Here is an 18,456-nt window from a genome sequence, read left to right on the forward strand (position 1 = left end):
GAATCAAGTCTGGGTCCCTGGTCGGGGATGGGGAGCCCAGGCTGGAGGCTGGTCATCCACTGTCCTCCTCTGTGCCCCAGGATCCATATTTTCTATTAGTTAGGCCAGGAATCCTCTTAAATAACCTTAGTTGAGAATCACAGCGTCTATTTGCTGGCCATGGTACATGGTCCTTTATTTTAAGGCAAAGAAATAAGGTTAGAGAAGTGAAGTGATTTGTCAAAGGTCATGGAACAGGTTCGCAGCAGTGTCAGGACAAATATGATTAACACTATCCATTTAGCACCTACTATGTGTCAGGCACTTTGATGTATGTTATCTCTATTCTTTATACCAAGGCAGAAACATAAAATATCTCAGTTTTGCAGTGTAGGGAAGTCAGGGAGGCTAAGCAATTTGTGTTCATGACATTTTGGTGTGGATGTTTTGATACCATGGTTATTTTTACTTTTGCTCCTACACCACGCTCCTTAAAAACAAGGACTTCCATTTTTAAAACTACCTCATAATGAGGTTAATAGACATCTTCACTCCATCCATGCCCTATGGATCCATCTTTTAGTGGGTGAAGGTAAAGGCTGGGGGAGAATTGGAAGGGTCAAGAATGGACTGAAGGTCAGTTGGAGGCTGGTGGTGTCAGGAATAGGGTGAGGTAAAAAGACGGGGAAAGTTCAGATATGGGGCACTGTTTCCTGCTGCGCGCTTCCCATGATACTAAAATCACTGGAGAGTTTAATGATTTCCTTTTGAACAGTTTCACAATATGCTTCTCCTTTTCCCTATCCCATGTAATCAAGGCCTCTGGGTTCCAAGGTTAGAGCTTTCACTCTAGTGTTTGGTTTCTTGCTTAGTATGTATTTGTTTCCCTCCATACTCAATAACAGCGGAGGAGATCCCTGGATTCAGCAAGAAAATCTTGTAACAATCAAGCAAGATATGCATTAAACTGAGGCTCAGAAAGGTTAAATAATTTTCTCAAGGACATAGAGCTGCCTCCTCATAGTGACGGGAGAGCCAGGGTGGTCTGACTCTCAAGACCAAGGTCATTTAAGTGGACTTGATTGTACTTCTCTCTCCTTCCCAACAAGTGCAAGACATGGTCTCTCTCCCTGCAGGCTAGACCCCTGTCTGGAGGTGCAGAGGCTGCACACTCTCACATGGTTGGGTTGCGGCCACTTTCTGTGGCTGGTCCCATCCCACATTCATCTGCCATGAGGGACAGTGCTGGATATTCTTCTGCCCTTCCACATCTACTTTCCACCTTTCTTCATCCTGCTTTGTGCCCTGGGAAGCGGACCTCTCTGCACCATATTGACAGGCTCCCTTGACCTGAGGTAGAAGATGCAACGGTGGGAGGAGACCAAACTCAGGTATTTTTTCCCTGTGTGTCTTCCAGGCAGGTCACTGTGGGATGGCTGTACCCCTGGTCAAATGGCCATGGCTCTTAGAAAGCCCTCTGCCGTTTCTCCCTGGGTTCTAGAAATGGCTCTCTTAATTCTTCCCTTTGAACCTAGATGTGGTCATGGCTCCCTCACTTCACCTGCCCTGGGAGACTGTAGTATCTTCACTGGTTTCCTTAAATCATACTTTTGCAAACAGTTTCTTTAAAATTCTCCTTTGATCATTGGAGTGTTGTTCTATCTGCTCCCCACCAAGATCACTGTTTCCTCTTTCTTCCTGACTAGTCCCACTTGGTAAAAAGTGCGTTATTCAAACTATTATTTAAAGGAGGCTCACAAAAAGAAGTTATCATCTGGATATGTTAGTAATCCCTTGAAGAATTTTAGAGGTTGCTAAACTGTGGTCTGCTGCCTTGCTTTCCTGGTTTGCGAATAACTGATGTCATAAAACTCTTGCCCTGGAGTTCTTAAATTCACTTGAGGAGTTGAAAAAAGTTAATTTTTTTTTTTCTGAGTCAAAGGAAAATGAAGGAAATTTACACCCTGCCATATGTTTTCCCGAATGGCATTGATTGACAATGAGTCCACTGTGGGCAGAGGCACAGGTGTGCAGGGAGGACTATGGGGAAACACCTGAGGTCAATTTAAAATTCCTCTTTGAAAATTGCCAGAGTCTGGTCGGCAGAATTGGACCTGCAATTTCCTAAGTGACTCTGGGGAGCAGATAAAGCCCTGAAATTCAGGAAAAAAAATGAGTTTATCTTCCAGAGAAACTGCGGCTAGATAGCTCTGGGGCTGCAAAGAGATGGAAGGTGAATAGGTCAAGCTTCTCACATTGGGCCAAGTATTAATGTGCAACTGCCAGAAATGGGGGAAAAAGGCACCTAGTAATTTTATTACTAGGTCACCATATAATTCGTTATCTAAACTAGAATTTTTTTTCAGAGCGAAAGACGGTGTTTAATTGCTCTATAGCAACAGACTTACGCAGGAACTGTAACTGGCAAAATGGTATGTAAGGTAAAAAGTAAACCGAAGAATGGAATCCTCAGGGGTCAGGGGCACCTGTTGGGAGGGGAACCAGCCAGAGTATATACCTGGTTCTTCTGCACTGTGCCCTGCACTCCTGCCCCTGGGCAGGGGGAAGGAGGAGGGCCATGTGTATGAGACCATCATTTTATTTACTCCACGCAACAGTCACTGATGAGCTGAAGAAGCTAAAGCTGAGTTGGATTAAGGCACTCGCCAAAAGTAAGTTGGTGGTTGAAGTAGGCTTCAAGGATAGCTTGTCTGATTTCAAAGTTAATCCTGGTTCCCCACACTAACAGAGCCTGGCAGTGTATGCCATTTGAGGCAAAAGGGATGACAAGCGAAACATTAATAAGTATGCTTTCTTCTTCTGACCTTTTCTGGGAGAAAGTTAAGAAAAAAATCGCAGTTGGAGACTTAGTGTATTGAGCAATGGGAAATCCAGCAGGGAGAGGGTCTTTGTGCAGAGGAGACCAAGCTCAGTCAATGAACTGAAGATTGGTTTCATTTAATTACGTCAATCTTTAGGTTCTGTGAGGACAATCCTGAAATTCTGTCTTAGGTTGTTCAAAGCAAAAATGTCATACAAGAATATGCATTGCTGTTTAAATGTACCCAGGTAAGCATTATTACAAAAAAGTTTCCTATTCCATAGACCAGGATACACCATACAGCAGACCAGCATCCCTGAGGAAGAAGAGCTCTGTGTGTGTGTGGCCCTCCTATCTCTACACAAACTGATGTTACCAGAACTCTGTTATTTCTGTCCCTGAAGGTAAGGACACAACTTTCCTCCATTCTTCTCATTCCTAGCTCTCTTTCAAATTTAGCTGACCTGGAATGTGGGCCCAACATTGCCTTGACAAGCACAAGTTGATCCTGATATTAGCCTCTTATTCAATGCTTCCAGCTAACTACATCTAGAATTTCCCATCTGCCATTCCCCTGTATCTGGCCTGTGAAAAACTGCAATGGAAAACATTTTGCTGTACTTTAGATGCATCATCTCAATAGTTTATGGCTTTCACTGATACTTGTTTTTCAAAACATCTTTTTTTTTTGGTCTACACTTAATTTGATTTTGTTTGAAATTGCTGATAAATCCATATAACCCTGTAACATATACGGTGAAACCTCATAATCCTTAAGAACGTGGGTAACTTTGTGGTTATCATATTTAGGAATATGCCCAATATTTGAAGAGCACTATTGAATTTCATTTTTGCCACAATCCTATAAAGTATATACAACTATCTCCCCAGTTTGTAGCTGAGTCTCAGAATGCTTAAATAACATGTCCTGGTGTCACAGTTGGTAGACCTGGGATTCAAATCTAGAATTGCCTTCAAAGCCCATGTTTCTAACCATTACACTATACTGTATAGAATACTGAATATTCATATTTTAGGACAATATTAAGGGAAGCCAGAATCACTGTATCAAAGCTGGGAGGACTTGCTTTGCAGATGATTAAATCAAAATACCTCATTGTGCAGATGGCTGGTGGTAGGTGGGATGAGAGAAGAAGCAGCTTTCAAAGTCTACAGAGTGAGAGTAGAAGTGGTTGGATGCTTATTCAACACCTATGCTTCTGTCTCCTCCTTCCTAAGGGAATACTGCTTTTGTTTAGGCCTTCACACTTCTCGATGTGACCCTGTGTTTCAAGGGAGGCTGTGCAATCGCCAATGCTAGGGGATGAGTCATGATTGGCCTAATCCATCATGGTGAACCCATTCCCTTACCAATGATAGGCTTAGACATAGGCAGAAGATATAATTTTGGCCAATGAAATACGAGGAAATCTAATGGAGGGTTTCTGGAAATATTTCTTCACTTTAAAAAGAGCCATAGACACCTGAAGATATCCTAATGTAGGGAGAGGAAGAATTAGTAATTCTGTTATTTACTATTCACCATTCTGAGCTTCCATAAATGACCTCTTATTCTTAGAACAAAATGAGATGGCAGGTTTTATCATACCCATTCATAGATGAGGAGACTCAGACTTGAGAGCAGTTAAGTAATTCAGCTGTTAATTGGTAGAGATGGGATTCAAATCCAGAAATGTATGGCTTCAAGTGTATCTTGTTTTAGGTTACTTTTTCTTTGGAATAAATTTGACATAGGTTTATGTTAATAATTGTGTTGGTAAGTCTCCGATAGTGTGTTCCCTTCTGTGTGTCCAGGTAGAGTTAGGTTCTGAGTCTGCAGAGCTGTGTGTCCTTAGGTCTTCCTCCACCTGGGAATCATATGGTCCCTCCAGCTGAAGTCTTGGTCAGATGATCCTCTGAAATGACAACAGCCTAGAGGCTTGCATGCGATCAGGGAGGTTAAAATCATTCAGGAATGCTGGCTTTGGGGACAGGATTGGGAGGCTCCTTTTCTCTTAATACTTTGCTCTCAAATTTTTTAAATTAAAAATCTGTTTTGTAAAGATAGAGTCTCACTGCATTGCCTCGTCTGGTCTTGAATTCCTGGGCTCAAATGAGCTGCCTGCCTTGGCCTCCCAAAGTGCTGGAATTACAGGCATGAGCCACTGCACCCAGCCTTGTCTTGCTGTCAATTCTGAATCACTTGAAGATGTTGACTTGAGTCAGCTATGGTCACAACAAATGATAGAAAACACCAAGTAATTGTTACTTGGCACAGGTTAGGCAACTGGTTTGTTTCCTTCCTTGGTTGACTTAACTCAATTGACTGGTATAGGCCCAAGTTCATTTCTTTTAGGACAAGCCAGGCAAATCTCTCCAAATAAAGATAAAAATGTCTACTTTACAGGGTTGTAGAGAGAACCAAGTTAATGTTCCTTATATAGTTTCTATCACATGGTAGGAAACAGAATGTGCTAGCTCCCTAAGTCCCCATTTTCCTCTTGCTTCCTTCAAACGTTTGATCAATACAAAAGTTATCCAGAGGAGAAATGTTTTTGTTTCTTGCAATCACTGCTAACTCTGTTACTCAATGTCATTTTTCAAAAAGAATTATTTTAGAATCTAGCACTAAAGATAGGTTAACTTCTTCTTTTTCCAATTAAAAAAATGCCCAACCCATCTTATATTCCTTTTTGTCATGGCTTCCAAGATAATCAGAAGTAAACTTAATTACCAAGGGCATTGACCAGCTTGCATCTATCTATCTATCTATCTATCTATCTATCTATCTATCTATCAATCATCTATCTACATCTTTATCCTTATCATCTAGATGTCTATCATCTATCTGTATTAGTTCCCTAGGGCTGATATAACAAATTACCACAAACTTGGTGGCTTAAAACAACTGAAATTTTGCGAGGTGTGGTGGCTCATGCCTGTAATCTCAGCACTTTAGGAGGCCAAGGCGGGCGGATCATGAGGTCAGGAGATCGAGACCATCCTGGCTAACACGGTGAAACCCCATCTCTACTGAAAATACAAAAAATTAGCCGGGCGTGGTGGCAGTTGCCTGTAGTCCCAGCTACTCGGGAGGATGAGGCAGGAGAATGGCATGAACCTGGGAGGTGGAGCTGGCAGTGAGCTGAGATGGTGTCACTGCACTCCAGCCTGGGTGACAGAGCAAGACTCCGTCTCAAAAAACAAAACGAAACAAAACAAAAACAAAACAACAACAACAAAAAAAACCACACACAAAAAAACCCAGGTATTTATTCTCTCACAGTTTAGGAGGCCAAAAGTCTGAAATCAAGGTGTCAGCAGGGTTAGTTGCCTCTGGAAGCTCTGAGGGACATGTTTTATGCTTCTCTCCTAGCTTCTGAGGGTTGCTGGCAATCTTTAGCATTTCCTTGGCTTGTAGCTGCACATTCCAGTGTCTACCTTTGTTGTCACATGGACTTCTTCCCTGTGTGTCTCTCCACAGGGTTTCCTTATAAGGATATCCATAATTGAATTTAGGGCCCACTTGAATACAGTATGGCCTCATTTTAACTTCATTAACTACCTTTTCAAAGACTCTATTTCCAAATAAGGTCACATTCTGAAGTCCTAGGTAGACACTAATTTTGGGGGGACACTATTTGTCCCCCCAAATAGTACACTACCAATTTCACTCCCAATGTATGCTTTTACTTTCTGCTCCCTAACATTTTCTCAGGTACGCTGTCCAATTTCTCTGATTCTTTATTCCACAATCACTGGGTGCTACTATATATGAGACATTGACAATACAATTGCAAACAAAATCTTTGCCCCTCACCAAGCTCTTACAGTTTAATGAAGGGATACACTAAAACAAAAACTCAGTTAAGTATTTGTTTAGAAATAGTATAATTTATAAATTATGACAAGGGCTATGAAATAATGTGAGATATATGAGATTATAAAGGGAGATATGATTCATATTGGTCTGGGATTATAAAAAACCAAGAAGGGAGATTTCAGCTGGGAGTTTATAATGTAAAGGATTCAGCTGAGCAAGTGTCAGAGGGTAGAGTATTTGAGGAAGAGGAGGCAACACCCTGTGCAGGGAAGCCAGGAGGAAAGTGGCGTGGGATGAGGCTGGGAGGTGGGCAGGGCCAGGTCCCACAGGGCATTGTGGGCCATGCCAACATTTCAGATTTTTGTCCCATTAACATGGGAGGCCACTGCAGGCTTCTGAGCAAAGAATGATCTGCCACATGGAAAAATTTGAGGAGGCAGGAGTGAAAGCAGAGAGCCAGTTAGGAGACTTTTATAGTGGTCCAGGTGAAGAATGATGGCTTGGACTCGAGTGACAACAGTGGAGATGACAATAAATGGGCATATTTGAGGCATATTTTATAGAAGGAAAAGACATGGCTTGTTGATGAATGCGGAAGATGAGATGTGGGAGGCATTAAGGATCCCTGCCAGTTTCCAGAATGAGTAACTAGATGGCCAGAGGTGCCATTACCAAGATGTGAGGCACAGGGGGAAAAATAGATTTAGGAGGGACGATCAAGGGTTCAGCTTTTGACAAGTTAAATTTGAGATGCCTGGAGGATATTCAAGTGGAGATGTCAAATAGGAAGGTGGATATATGGTCTGGAGCTCAGAATAAGGGTCTGTGTTGAAATACAAATTCGGGAGTTCTTGGCAAAGAGACTACTTGAAGCCATTATTATTCGCTTTAGGTGTTTTTTGTTTTGTTTTGTTTTTAATTGTCAGGCTGACCTTGTTCAGGTATATTTGGCTCCTCTTTTAAATATCTGAGCCTGTGGCTTTGGTTATACCTTCCAGTCTCCAATTTTAATCATCCAATTTCTGCCTTATTTTATAGGTTTCTTTCTAATTACATTGTAAAGTCAGAGTACTGCAATAGAAAGAAACAGATTCTGATTATTTGTGTGCCTTGGGGAAACCACTGAGTATCTCTGGGTACTCTTTTCCTAACTATAAAAGAAGGGAATTGATTGTTTTCAGTTTTAAAAATCTATGACTCTATAATCTACATCCACGAAGGCTTCATCTTTAGGTGGTAACCATTGGTAATTTAGCAATGTTTTGATTAGATTTTGCAGGATATTTTGAAGTACACATCATGTCCATCAATTAACGATTAAATCAAACAGTGTTCATGTCAGTCTCAGATACTATTGCTGTAATTCAGAACAGCATTTCTTCTGTACTTGTGGATATAGGTCATGGGGAAAAGTAGAAATTTAGATATTTACACATTAAAATAGCATCGCATTTAAATCTAAGACAAACATGCTTCCCTGTCAATTCCTATAGGAATGGACGCTTTTTGGGCAAAGTGAAAAGTAATCCTAATATTATGTAAGAGTCTAGTAAATGCAATAACCTAGATGATGAGGCACAAGTAATAGCATTTCCTTACGTTCTCTGAGGTACAGCTATACAACATGTCACCATTTTCAGCCATCTTTCCATACCTCCGTGACAGCAAAACTTCTCTTGCCACAGGGAACCACCTTGTACCACTTGTCATGGAGCACATCCATAAACCCATGTGACTTGTATTGACTGATTAGCTCGGATATGTTGGAGGTCAATGGAGAGTTGGGTGGGAGGCCAATGCCGTATCCTAGGAGAAAATACAATCTCAGATGAATTTTTTACACCCTTCCTGAGAGATTGCTGCCACAGTACATACTTGTGTGATACTGCTGTCAGACCTAAAAAAAGGGCGTGATGAGTTTTCATCAACTTTCTTTCAAAGCACTCGAGGATATTCCTAGTAACGATTACCCTTGAATCAGCTGCATCTCTGAGTAGATGAATTAAGTTGGAAAAGGAGAGGAATGGGCTGTGCACAGTGTGTTAGTGAAACATTTTAAGATCTTCTGCCTTTCCCTTTAATACATTCCTTAGAGGTAATCTTTGGGGTCTTTATCAGGGCTTGGATTCCCTATCTACTTCTTCCAGAACCCCTCCTCTGAACATTAAATACACAAAATTGGATTAATCTTAGTCTGTGGTTGGTGACATTCTCTTATCAATGTTAATGATGACCCTTTCTTACTTTTTAAAATTTATTTTTAATTTTTGAATAATATAATATGACCATGTGAATAGACAATACAGTATGAGAACTAAAACATTAACAGGAACTTATAAAAACCATCTTAAATTGTCCATAAATAAATAAATAAGAGGTAATGCCAAGTGTTAGAGAAGATGAGGATTAATAAGATTATTTATATATTGCTTGCTGTAATACATACTGAAAATTTACACAACCATTTTGGAAAGCAGTTTGGTATTACTTTGTATGGTTGAACATTTACATATTTTAAGAACAGCAATTCTGCTCCTGAGTCTATTCCCAAAGATCTCCACCACAAGCATACCAGAAGATGTGTACAAAACTGTTCTTAGAGGAACTGTTTGTCATAGCAAAAACTGGAAACAACCCAACTGTTCTTTGACAAGAGAATGGGTAATGAAACTGTGGACTATTTGCACAGATGGAATATTACATAATAAAAACTGTATGAACTAGAACTAGAGGCAACAATATGGATGACCCCTAGTAATATGCCATTGAGTGAAAAAGGTCAGTTCCAGAAGATTATTTGCAGCATGAGTTCATTGTGTAAATACTAAAGCATTCAAAACCAAACAATATAGTTTTAGCAATACATATATATGCATATATATGTGATAATACCTTTTTTTTTTTTGAGACAGGGTCTTGCTCTGTTGCCCAGGCTGGAGTACAGTGGTGCCATCATGGCTCACTGCAGGCTTGACCTCCTGGGCTCAAGTGATCCTCCTGGCTCAGCCCCCCAAGTATCTGGAACCACAGGCACACACCACCACCCTGGCTAATTTTTGTATTTTTTGTTGAGATAGGGTCTCACTGTGTTGTCCAGGCTGGTCTTGAACTCCTGGGCTCAACCAGTCCACTCACCTCAGTCTCTCAAAGTGATGGGATTACAGGTGTGAGCCATGTGCCCAGCTTGTCATAATACTTATTATTTTTTTTTAACAAAACCAAGGATGTGTTAAGTGAAAGGGTGGTGGTAATGCAGGGCAAGGGAGGCAGGGGAAGGAATGAGGGACAAACATAAAGATGGAGTTAATTTGTTGTCAGAGTTTTATTAGTCAGCTTAGACTCTGTATCCTCACACTGTGTGGTTTTACTTGCTTTCCAAAGTGTTACTATACTGTTAACCTCTTTGATGAGCCATGTCAAAGAAGCTAATTAGCTACATTTTGTTTTAGCTATTGGACAGAATAGTAAAAAAACCCACAACACTTTTTTTTTGCCTTCAACATGATTGAGGAAGAGAGATTAAAAATAGAGTTAGTTCCTTTTTTGTGGATAAGGACTAAAAGACTGTCAAGCATCCAAAGATACTTAATATAAACAAATATCTCCTATAATTATTCTATCTTACAATTCAATTTCAAGAGCACTGATTTTTGTTTCTTTTTTTAATTCAGATACACAATCTTTTTCTTTAAAAAAGGCTTGAGATGTGTGTATAACCAATAAAAGAGATGAAATAATGCATAAAAAACTGAGTTTTAATGGATTGTATTTTTTTTTCTGATGATAATATTATTTGTTCCTTAACAATAGGGAGTCAAGAAAATGATGACAATGTCAAAAGCATGATTAGAATTTTCCATTCAAAGAGCTATTTTGAGTGCCTGTTTTATGCCTAGTAATTTTGGTTTGAAAGGCAGGACTGGAAACAAAAGAGTTTGGATGGGTAGCTTTTGATTCTGCTGATGTTATTATTAAATAACATTTTAAAATATAATGGGTAATTTATTAGAAGGAAGTAATCAGTTTTCTTTAGAAACATAATGAATGTTGTTTCCAATTCAACTGCACAAACATTATTCAGGACTTATTTGCACATCAGGCACAATACTAGGCACAAGCGTATCATAATATTCACTGATTCACTGACTCACTCACACATTCGTTTATTCATTCATTCATTCATTCAGGCAACAAATCTTCCCTGAGTAAATAGGCACCATGTTAAGTGGTCAGGTCTTAGCAGTGACCAAGGTGGATGTGGTCACTGCTGTGATGGAATGTGCACTCTACAGGAGAAACAGATATTAAACAAGACACAGCATAATTATTATTTCATTACAATTGAGATAGGTGCCATAAGGGAGAACCGGGCCATATAAGAACAAAGTATAGGAGGACTTGCTACTGTCTGGTAGGAGTTGGTTGATGGTTAGGATAATTAACCAGGTTTGCCAAATATCAATGTGTTTTTCCTCCCTGGGTCAACAGTTTTCAACAACATCAACAGCGATGACAACAACAACAACAACAGATTGTGGCACACAGCTCAGTTAAATCATCCTTGGATTCTAATAATAAGTACTAGGACATACTGGGCTCCACTGTGTGCCAAGCATTATTCCACATGTATCCCTACATGAACCCACACCAGAATGTGTATTACTTGGAGACTTAAAGATTGAATAAATAGGCCAGGCATGGTGGCTCATGCCTGTAATCCCAGCACTTTGGGAGGCTGAGGTGGGCAGATCATGAGGTCAGGAGATCGAGACCATCCTGGCTAACATGATGAAACCCCGTCTCTACTAAAAATACAAAAAATTAGCCGGGCGTGGTGGCACGCACCTGTAGTCCCAGCTACTTGGGAGGCCGAGGCAGGAGAATGGCATGAACCTGGGAGGCAGAGCTTGCAGTGAGTAGAGATTGCGCCACTGCACTCCAGCCTGGGTGACAGAGCAAGACTCCATCTCAAAAAAAAAAAAAAAAAAAGATTGAATAAATAAACTGCCAAGGTCACACATAGCTAGTAGTTGGCAAAGCCAGCATTTTAAAATAGATCTGTTTGATTCTAAAACTAATGCTCTTCCCACCATGTCCATTACAACACGTGACCATACCAAGGAAATACTTATCTCTCTCCCTTTAATGCAGTCCTCAACACTATATGCACATTGATGTAATGCCTTAAACCAGATAATTCATTTAAAAAACATAATATTCTAAATTGTTGGTTTGTTTCTAGTAAACATAAATATATGTTATTCACAGGTAGATTTTACTTATAAACTTTTCAGTAAGTTATGTAGAAATGGTGTGAGAACAGCTTTAATTTCTATATGATTATGAGAAAATTCACGAGGAAGGACACTCACTAATTGTTTCTCCTAAAACCCTCTTAAAGCTAATCATTCCAACCCACATTAGTGTAATCATGGCAGAATTGTTTTGCATTTGATAAGCATTTATTGCTCACCTATTCATCTATTGATTAATTCCATAAACATGTGTTGAGTGCTTATTCTGTGTCAGGCACTCTTTTTCTTTTTTTTTTTTTTTGTATATAAAGCTCAATTTTATTTTATTTTTATTTTATTATTATTATTATGCTTTAAGTTCTAGGGTACATGTGCATAACGTGCAGGTATGTTACATATGTATACTTGTGCCATGTTGGTGTGCTGCACCCATCAACTCGTCAGCACCCATCAACTCGTCATTTACATCAGGTATAACTCCCAGTGCAATCCCTCCCCCCTCCCCCCTCCCCATGATAGGCCCCGGTGTGTGATGTTCCCCTTCCCGAGTCCAAGTGATCTCATTGTTCAGTTCCCACCTATGAGTGAGAACATGCGGTGTTTGGTTTTCTGTTCTTGTGATAGTTTGCTGAGAATGATGGTTTCTAGCTGCATCCATATCCCTACAAAGGACACAAACTCATCCTTTTTTATGGCTGCATAGTATTCCATGGTGTATATGTGCCACATTTTCTTAATCCAGTCTGTCACTGATGGACATTTGGGTTGATTCCAAGTCTTTGCTATTGTGAATAGTGCCACAATAAACATACATGTGCATGTGTCTTTATAGCAGCATGATTTATAATCCTTTGGGTATATACCCAGTAATGGGATGGCTGGGTCATATGGTACATCTAGTTCTAGATCCTTGAGGAATCGCCATACTGTTTTCCATAATGGTTGAACTAGTTTACAATCCCACCAACAGTGTAAAAGTGTTCCTATTTCTCCACATCCTCTCCAGCACTTGTTGTTTCCTGACTTTTTAATGATTGCCATTCTAACCACACATCTACAGCCATCTGATCTTTGACAAACCTGAGAGAAACAAGAAATGGGGAAAGGATTCCCTATTTAATAAATGGTGCTGGGAAAATTGGCTAGCCATAAGTAGAAAGCTGAAACTGGATCCTTTCCTTACTCCTTATACGAAAATTAATTCAAGATGGATTAGAGACTTAAATGTTAGACCTAATACCATAAGAAGCCTAGAAGAAAACCTAGGTAGTACCATTCAGGACATAGGCATGGGCAAGGACTTCATGTCTAAAACACCAAAAGCAACGGCAGCAAAAGCCAAAATTGACAAATGGGATCTAATTAAACTAAAGAGCTTCTGCACAGCAAAAGAAACTACCATCAGAGTGAACAGGCAACCTACAGAATGGGAGAAAATTTTTGCCATCTACTCATCTGACAAAGGGCTAATATCCAGAACCTACAAAGAACTCAAACAAATTTACAAGAAAAAAACAAACAACCCCATCAAAAAGTGGACAAAGGATATGAACAGACATTTCTCAAAAGAAGACATTCATACAGCCAACAGACACATGAAAAAATGCTCATCATCACTGGCCATCAGAGAAATGCAAATCAAAACCACAATGAGATACCATCTCACACCAGTTAGAATGGCAATCATTAAAAAGTCAGGCACTCTTTCATATGCTATGGAAGTTACTAAGTTAAAGCAGACACAGAGTCTTTCTATAAGAAGCTTATGGTGGCATGAGTGAAATGAGGTATACATTAAAAAAAAAAAAACTACACAAATTGGTAGAAAGTTACTTGACTTTTCTTGTTAAAAAAGATGAGTGAGGCATAAATTCAAAAAAAGGTAAAATATAATGCCTAGGACACAATGAGGACAGGCAAAGCTCTGTGAAAATTCAGAGGAACAAGAGATTGGTTCTAGAGGAGAGGATGAGAGATGGCATCTTGAAGTCATTCTTGATGATGATATTTTTGGTAGATAAGACAAAAGTGTATGATAAGAAAGTTTTAAATTTTTACCTTCATACTTACGATAAATCTACGTATTCTAAGAATAGAATTTTGACACTACAACAAAAGTGTTAAGATTCCTTAATGATAAAGCTATGTTGAAGTTTCAGAGACATTTATAAAAATTGTTACACAAGAAATAATAAATATTAAATCACTCCACTCGATCATGTCTGGGTTAATTTGCAGCAGTTGCTAAAAACAGATTACTATCCCTTTAAAATGTCTATTTTAACACATTTATTGAATACTGATATTTTAATGATTTCTAGCAATATAATCATTTTTAGCTAATGAAAACAAACTATGCACATGGAATGATGGGAAAAATAGGAAAATAAATTATGTGATGATAAAAAGTTATTTGTTAAAAGAGATAAAAATCCATTTTGTTCAAAAACATAAAATAATAAAACCTTGAGGGTTTTCTTTCTGCCCCCATTTATCAGTTGCTTTTCAGATTTGCTTGTGTTCATTGGTCAAGGAATTCTCATTTTAAATTGCTGACTCAACTTAGCAGCCTGAGTTGCTTTCATTATTATTAGAAACGTGGCTTTGCAATAAAGACAGGGTTGACTATTTTGCAGTTGATGGATGAAGCAAAATGGAATCCTTCAACCCTAAAGATGAAGGCATCAGGCATCCTGGAAATTGGATACAGCTTAATAGCCCAAGAGGACAATTTTCAGAATAGAATCCTGATCTCTTCACCATGGATAAATCAGCTTTATTCAGCTACGAGTGGTGGAAATATATTTTGGCTAGCAAATGTATAGTTAGAAATTTGTAAACTGAAAGAATCTTCCGAAATGTGGTTGGAAAAACTGTTTTGAAAATAGCATCTCAGATAGGGTTAAAAAGGCTTCAGGAAGAAAGATTTATTCAATTTTGCAGTCTGTCCTTGGAATACCATATTTAACTACTCTGGGATAATGGTTAAGAACATATTGTAATGGTCCCAACTATAAAGGGACTATAAAATGGGTTTCCCTTAACCTCAGCACATCAAAGTGGGGAGAGAAATGTGTGGGAGTTGAGACTTATGAAGACTATCTTGGAAGAATTTTACAGTTAATTGGTCTCAATGTATTAATCAATATACTATATAATGATAATTTGTTGAGCACTTCTTATGGGCCAAACAAGTTCCTATAGTATATGCTTCATATGCATTACTTAATCCTCACAACAATTCTATCATAAATTTCCTATTCATCTCCCCATTATGCAGGTGAGGAGTAGGTTAGATAACTTGAGGAGTAGGTTAGATAACTTGCCAGTTAGTAACAGCAGTTTTATCCTAACCCAAGCACTCAGACTCCAGAGCCAGTTTTCCAAGCACTGTATTAAATAATTATTGGAAAGCAAGTAAAAGAACAAACCTAAAAGCAGGCAAAGGTCTTTGGCAGAAAGGTCACACATCATTATTTTGCAGTTACATTACTCTTTCTCCTTATTTGAGCTTTATTGTCAGCTAACTGCAATGCACAAATTGGAGACATGTATTCATTTATCTCAACAGTTTTTTTTTCTTCCCTGTGCACAATATGTATTTGTGCTCCTGGTTTATGGTATTTAATTCAACCAAAGGCTTTCCACATGCTTTCGAATCCTTAATAGTTTTGGTTTGCTTTGCTATATACTCTGTACCAATGAGTACTCCTGAAACGGTTACAAACTCAGTGTGGAGCCACTGTTTCTTATTTGCCTTACTTTTCCCTTTTAAGTCAAGATAAATGCAGAATGCTGAAGTTGGGAGGGATAGTTAATAGTTATCTAAGTCTGTTCAGGCTTCTATAACAAAATATCATAGACTGGGTGACTTAAAAACAAAAGAAATTTGTTTCTTATAGTTCTGGAGGCTGGGAAGTCCAAGATCAGGGCACTGGTAGATTTGGTGTCTGGTGAGGGCCTGCTTTCTGGTTCATAGATGGTGCTGGGTAGCTAGGTCCTCACATGCTGAAAAGGGTGAATGAGCTTCATTGAACCTATTTCATAGGGACAGTAATTCCATTTTATTAGGGTGGAAACTTCATGACCTAATGTCATCACTTTGGGGATTAGGTTTCAACATATGAATTTTGGGGAGGCACAAACATTCAGACCACCGCAGTAGTTACACTGAGTGTCACACATAGAGTACTGAGTGTGTTACTACTATATACAGTGACGGTACATTCAGCATGAAGGAATCATTGCACTCTGTTTTCTCTCCTAAGTACATTTAAACATTTGGGAAAGTATAAGTACAAGCTATTAACTACCTAAGTGAGTGAATTAGGCACTTATTTCAAACCTAATTCATTATTTAATAGGTAATACCTCATTTATTACATTAATGTTATATGCCTAGCATTGTACTAAACCCTGTGAAAGGATATGGGTAGGCATATAAAACATTCCTGTAACCTAAATGACCAAGTATTGCTCATAAACCACTTTGATGATTTTTTTTATGCCTATACAGTCTAACTTAATAATAAAGTTCACATTTTAATAAGTTCAAGAAACTTAAATGTTGTCAAAGGATAGCATATATTTTTAACAATTTAATTGAGAGAAATATTTTCTTAAAAATTCATGAAATTATTTCTCTCAATTAAATTGTTAAAAATATATGCTATCTTCTAATAACATTTAAGTTTATTGAATTTATTGAAATGTGAGCTTTATTATTTAGACTGTAGGTGGCTCACGCCTGTAATCCCATTACTTTGGGAGGCTGAGGCGGGTGGATCACTTGAGGCCAGGAGTTTGAGACCAGCCTGGCCAACATGGTGAAACCCTGTCTCTACTAAAAATACAAAAATTAGCCAGGTGTGGTGGCGGGCACCTGTAATCCCAGCTACCTGGGAGGCTGAGGCATGAGAATTGCTTGAACCTGGGAGGCGGAGGTTGCAGTGAGCTGAGATCGCGCCACTGCACTCCAGCCTGGGCGATAGAGTGAGACTTAGTCTCAAAATAAAAAAATTGTGAAATTCATATGTTTAACAAAAGTAGCAGTTAAGGCTTTGACTAGTATTTCTACCACATTGTTTTGTGTAATTTATACGTATCTTCCTTTTGTATTTTACTGAGTTATGTTTTCGGGCTATAAACTTATTGGCAGAAGCAGAATTGAATTAAATTTTCTGAGGTGTACCCCATCCATTTTGAGAATAACCTCACAATTATAACAATATTCTCTCAATTAAAACCTGCAGTATTTCTGCTCCCTTGCAGGGAGGGCTTTTCCATGCGCCATTTTGTGCCCATCTCCTTTGAAAACAATGTGATGCCTAGAGATGATGGGAACTGCAAGACACTAAGTCTCAGGAACACAGATGGAAATGTAAACAGGAAACCAGTGGGGAGTTAATTGTGTGACATCTGGCACTAGGGTCCAGCAGAGGCAAACAAGCCATCTTACCACTGTCTTTTGACAAGATAGAGTTGTCCCCTGAAGATAAAGGTGGAAGATGGAGCCCCTCATTCTTATGTCCTCTACACATGATTCATTCTTAGTAGCTCCTAATGGCAGAAGGGACCTCAGTTACCCAGTGCAACTAGGACGGAAATAAAATGTAACATCCCCGGATGCCATAAAAAATGAGAAATTTTTCATTGTTACATAAAAATGGGATTATATGCTGAATGTTGTTTATTTTTCTAGCTTTTTCTTTTTCTCCCTTTGCTATCTTAGATGGTAGTCTTAATGAAAGACCACTACTGCTAATTGCCTCTCTTTCTGAGTCCTATCCCTGGAGAGGGGACTGATTTCTGCTAGGAGAAGATGTGGAGAAATAGCATCAGCTGTAACATTCTCATTTATCATGAAAACAAAGACAGAGGTAAAAAATCTGCTGATACATTTAGAGGAGACAGAGACCAACTGTGGTTGGGAAATTGAATGCAGAATAGTCTTGATATCCTAGTTAACATACAGGAAAGTACAGATTTCTGGAAATAGCAGTTGGGCAACCCCATGGGATTTTTTTAAGCCAAAGTGTTTCTGAAAAGTGAGCATAGCTGTCTTGAGAGCCAGCATGGGCTGTCTTGAGAGCCAGCATGTACTGTCAGGGAAGGGAAGCTAGGAATTGGGAAAAGTGAAATTTGCTGGTTCAAACTATCAGGTCCATATATCAACCATCATTCAGAATGAAAGGAGCTACTGACAAAGCAATCTTTCTTTGGTTCTGAAGTTTGATTGATTGGGTGATCACATTAGAAGGAAAAATTTGCTGCCAGTGGAGAAAAAGACCTGAGATCCCAAACAAGGATCCCAAGGTTTTGTTTGGGACCCTAAAGGATGTTAAACTATAAAATGAGTTTTTTTTTTTTCTACTTATTTTCAAACTAGTGGAAGAATACTGATTTAAGAACCATGAGCTTTAGATTTCAGTCCCAGTATTATCTAATTGTACAATTGTGAAAATGTTATGTAATGTTCCTGGGCTTTCTTGTTTATCAAATGAGTAGACTGGATTAGATCAATATTGGGGCCCTGCCCACTGTAAAAGGTAATCATTTTAGTTTTTCCATCAGATTTG

At 38.9% G+C, this 18,456-nt stretch overlaps 1 protein-coding gene across 1 annotated transcript in view; it reads right to left on the minus strand.

Annotated features, from left to right (window-relative positions):
- GRIN3A (glutamate ionotropic receptor NMDA type subunit 3A) overlaps positions 1-18,456 on the minus strand; it is a 173,255-nt gene that overhangs the window by 32,368 nt on the left and 122,431 nt on the right. The window contains exon 6 of the mRNA XM_007968548.3: positions 8,278-8,429. Coding sequence (XP_007966739.3) covers positions 8,278-8,429 — 152 coding nt within the window. The remainder of the gene's footprint in view (positions 1-8,277; positions 8,430-18,456) is intronic.

The sequence above is a fragment of the Chlorocebus sabaeus genome, chromosome 12 (genome assembly GCF_047675955.1).
Source record: "Chlorocebus sabaeus isolate Y175 chromosome 12, mChlSab1.0.hap1, whole genome shotgun sequence".
Classification (NCBI taxonomy): Eukaryota; Metazoa; Chordata; class Mammalia; order Primates; family Cercopithecidae; genus Chlorocebus; species Chlorocebus sabaeus.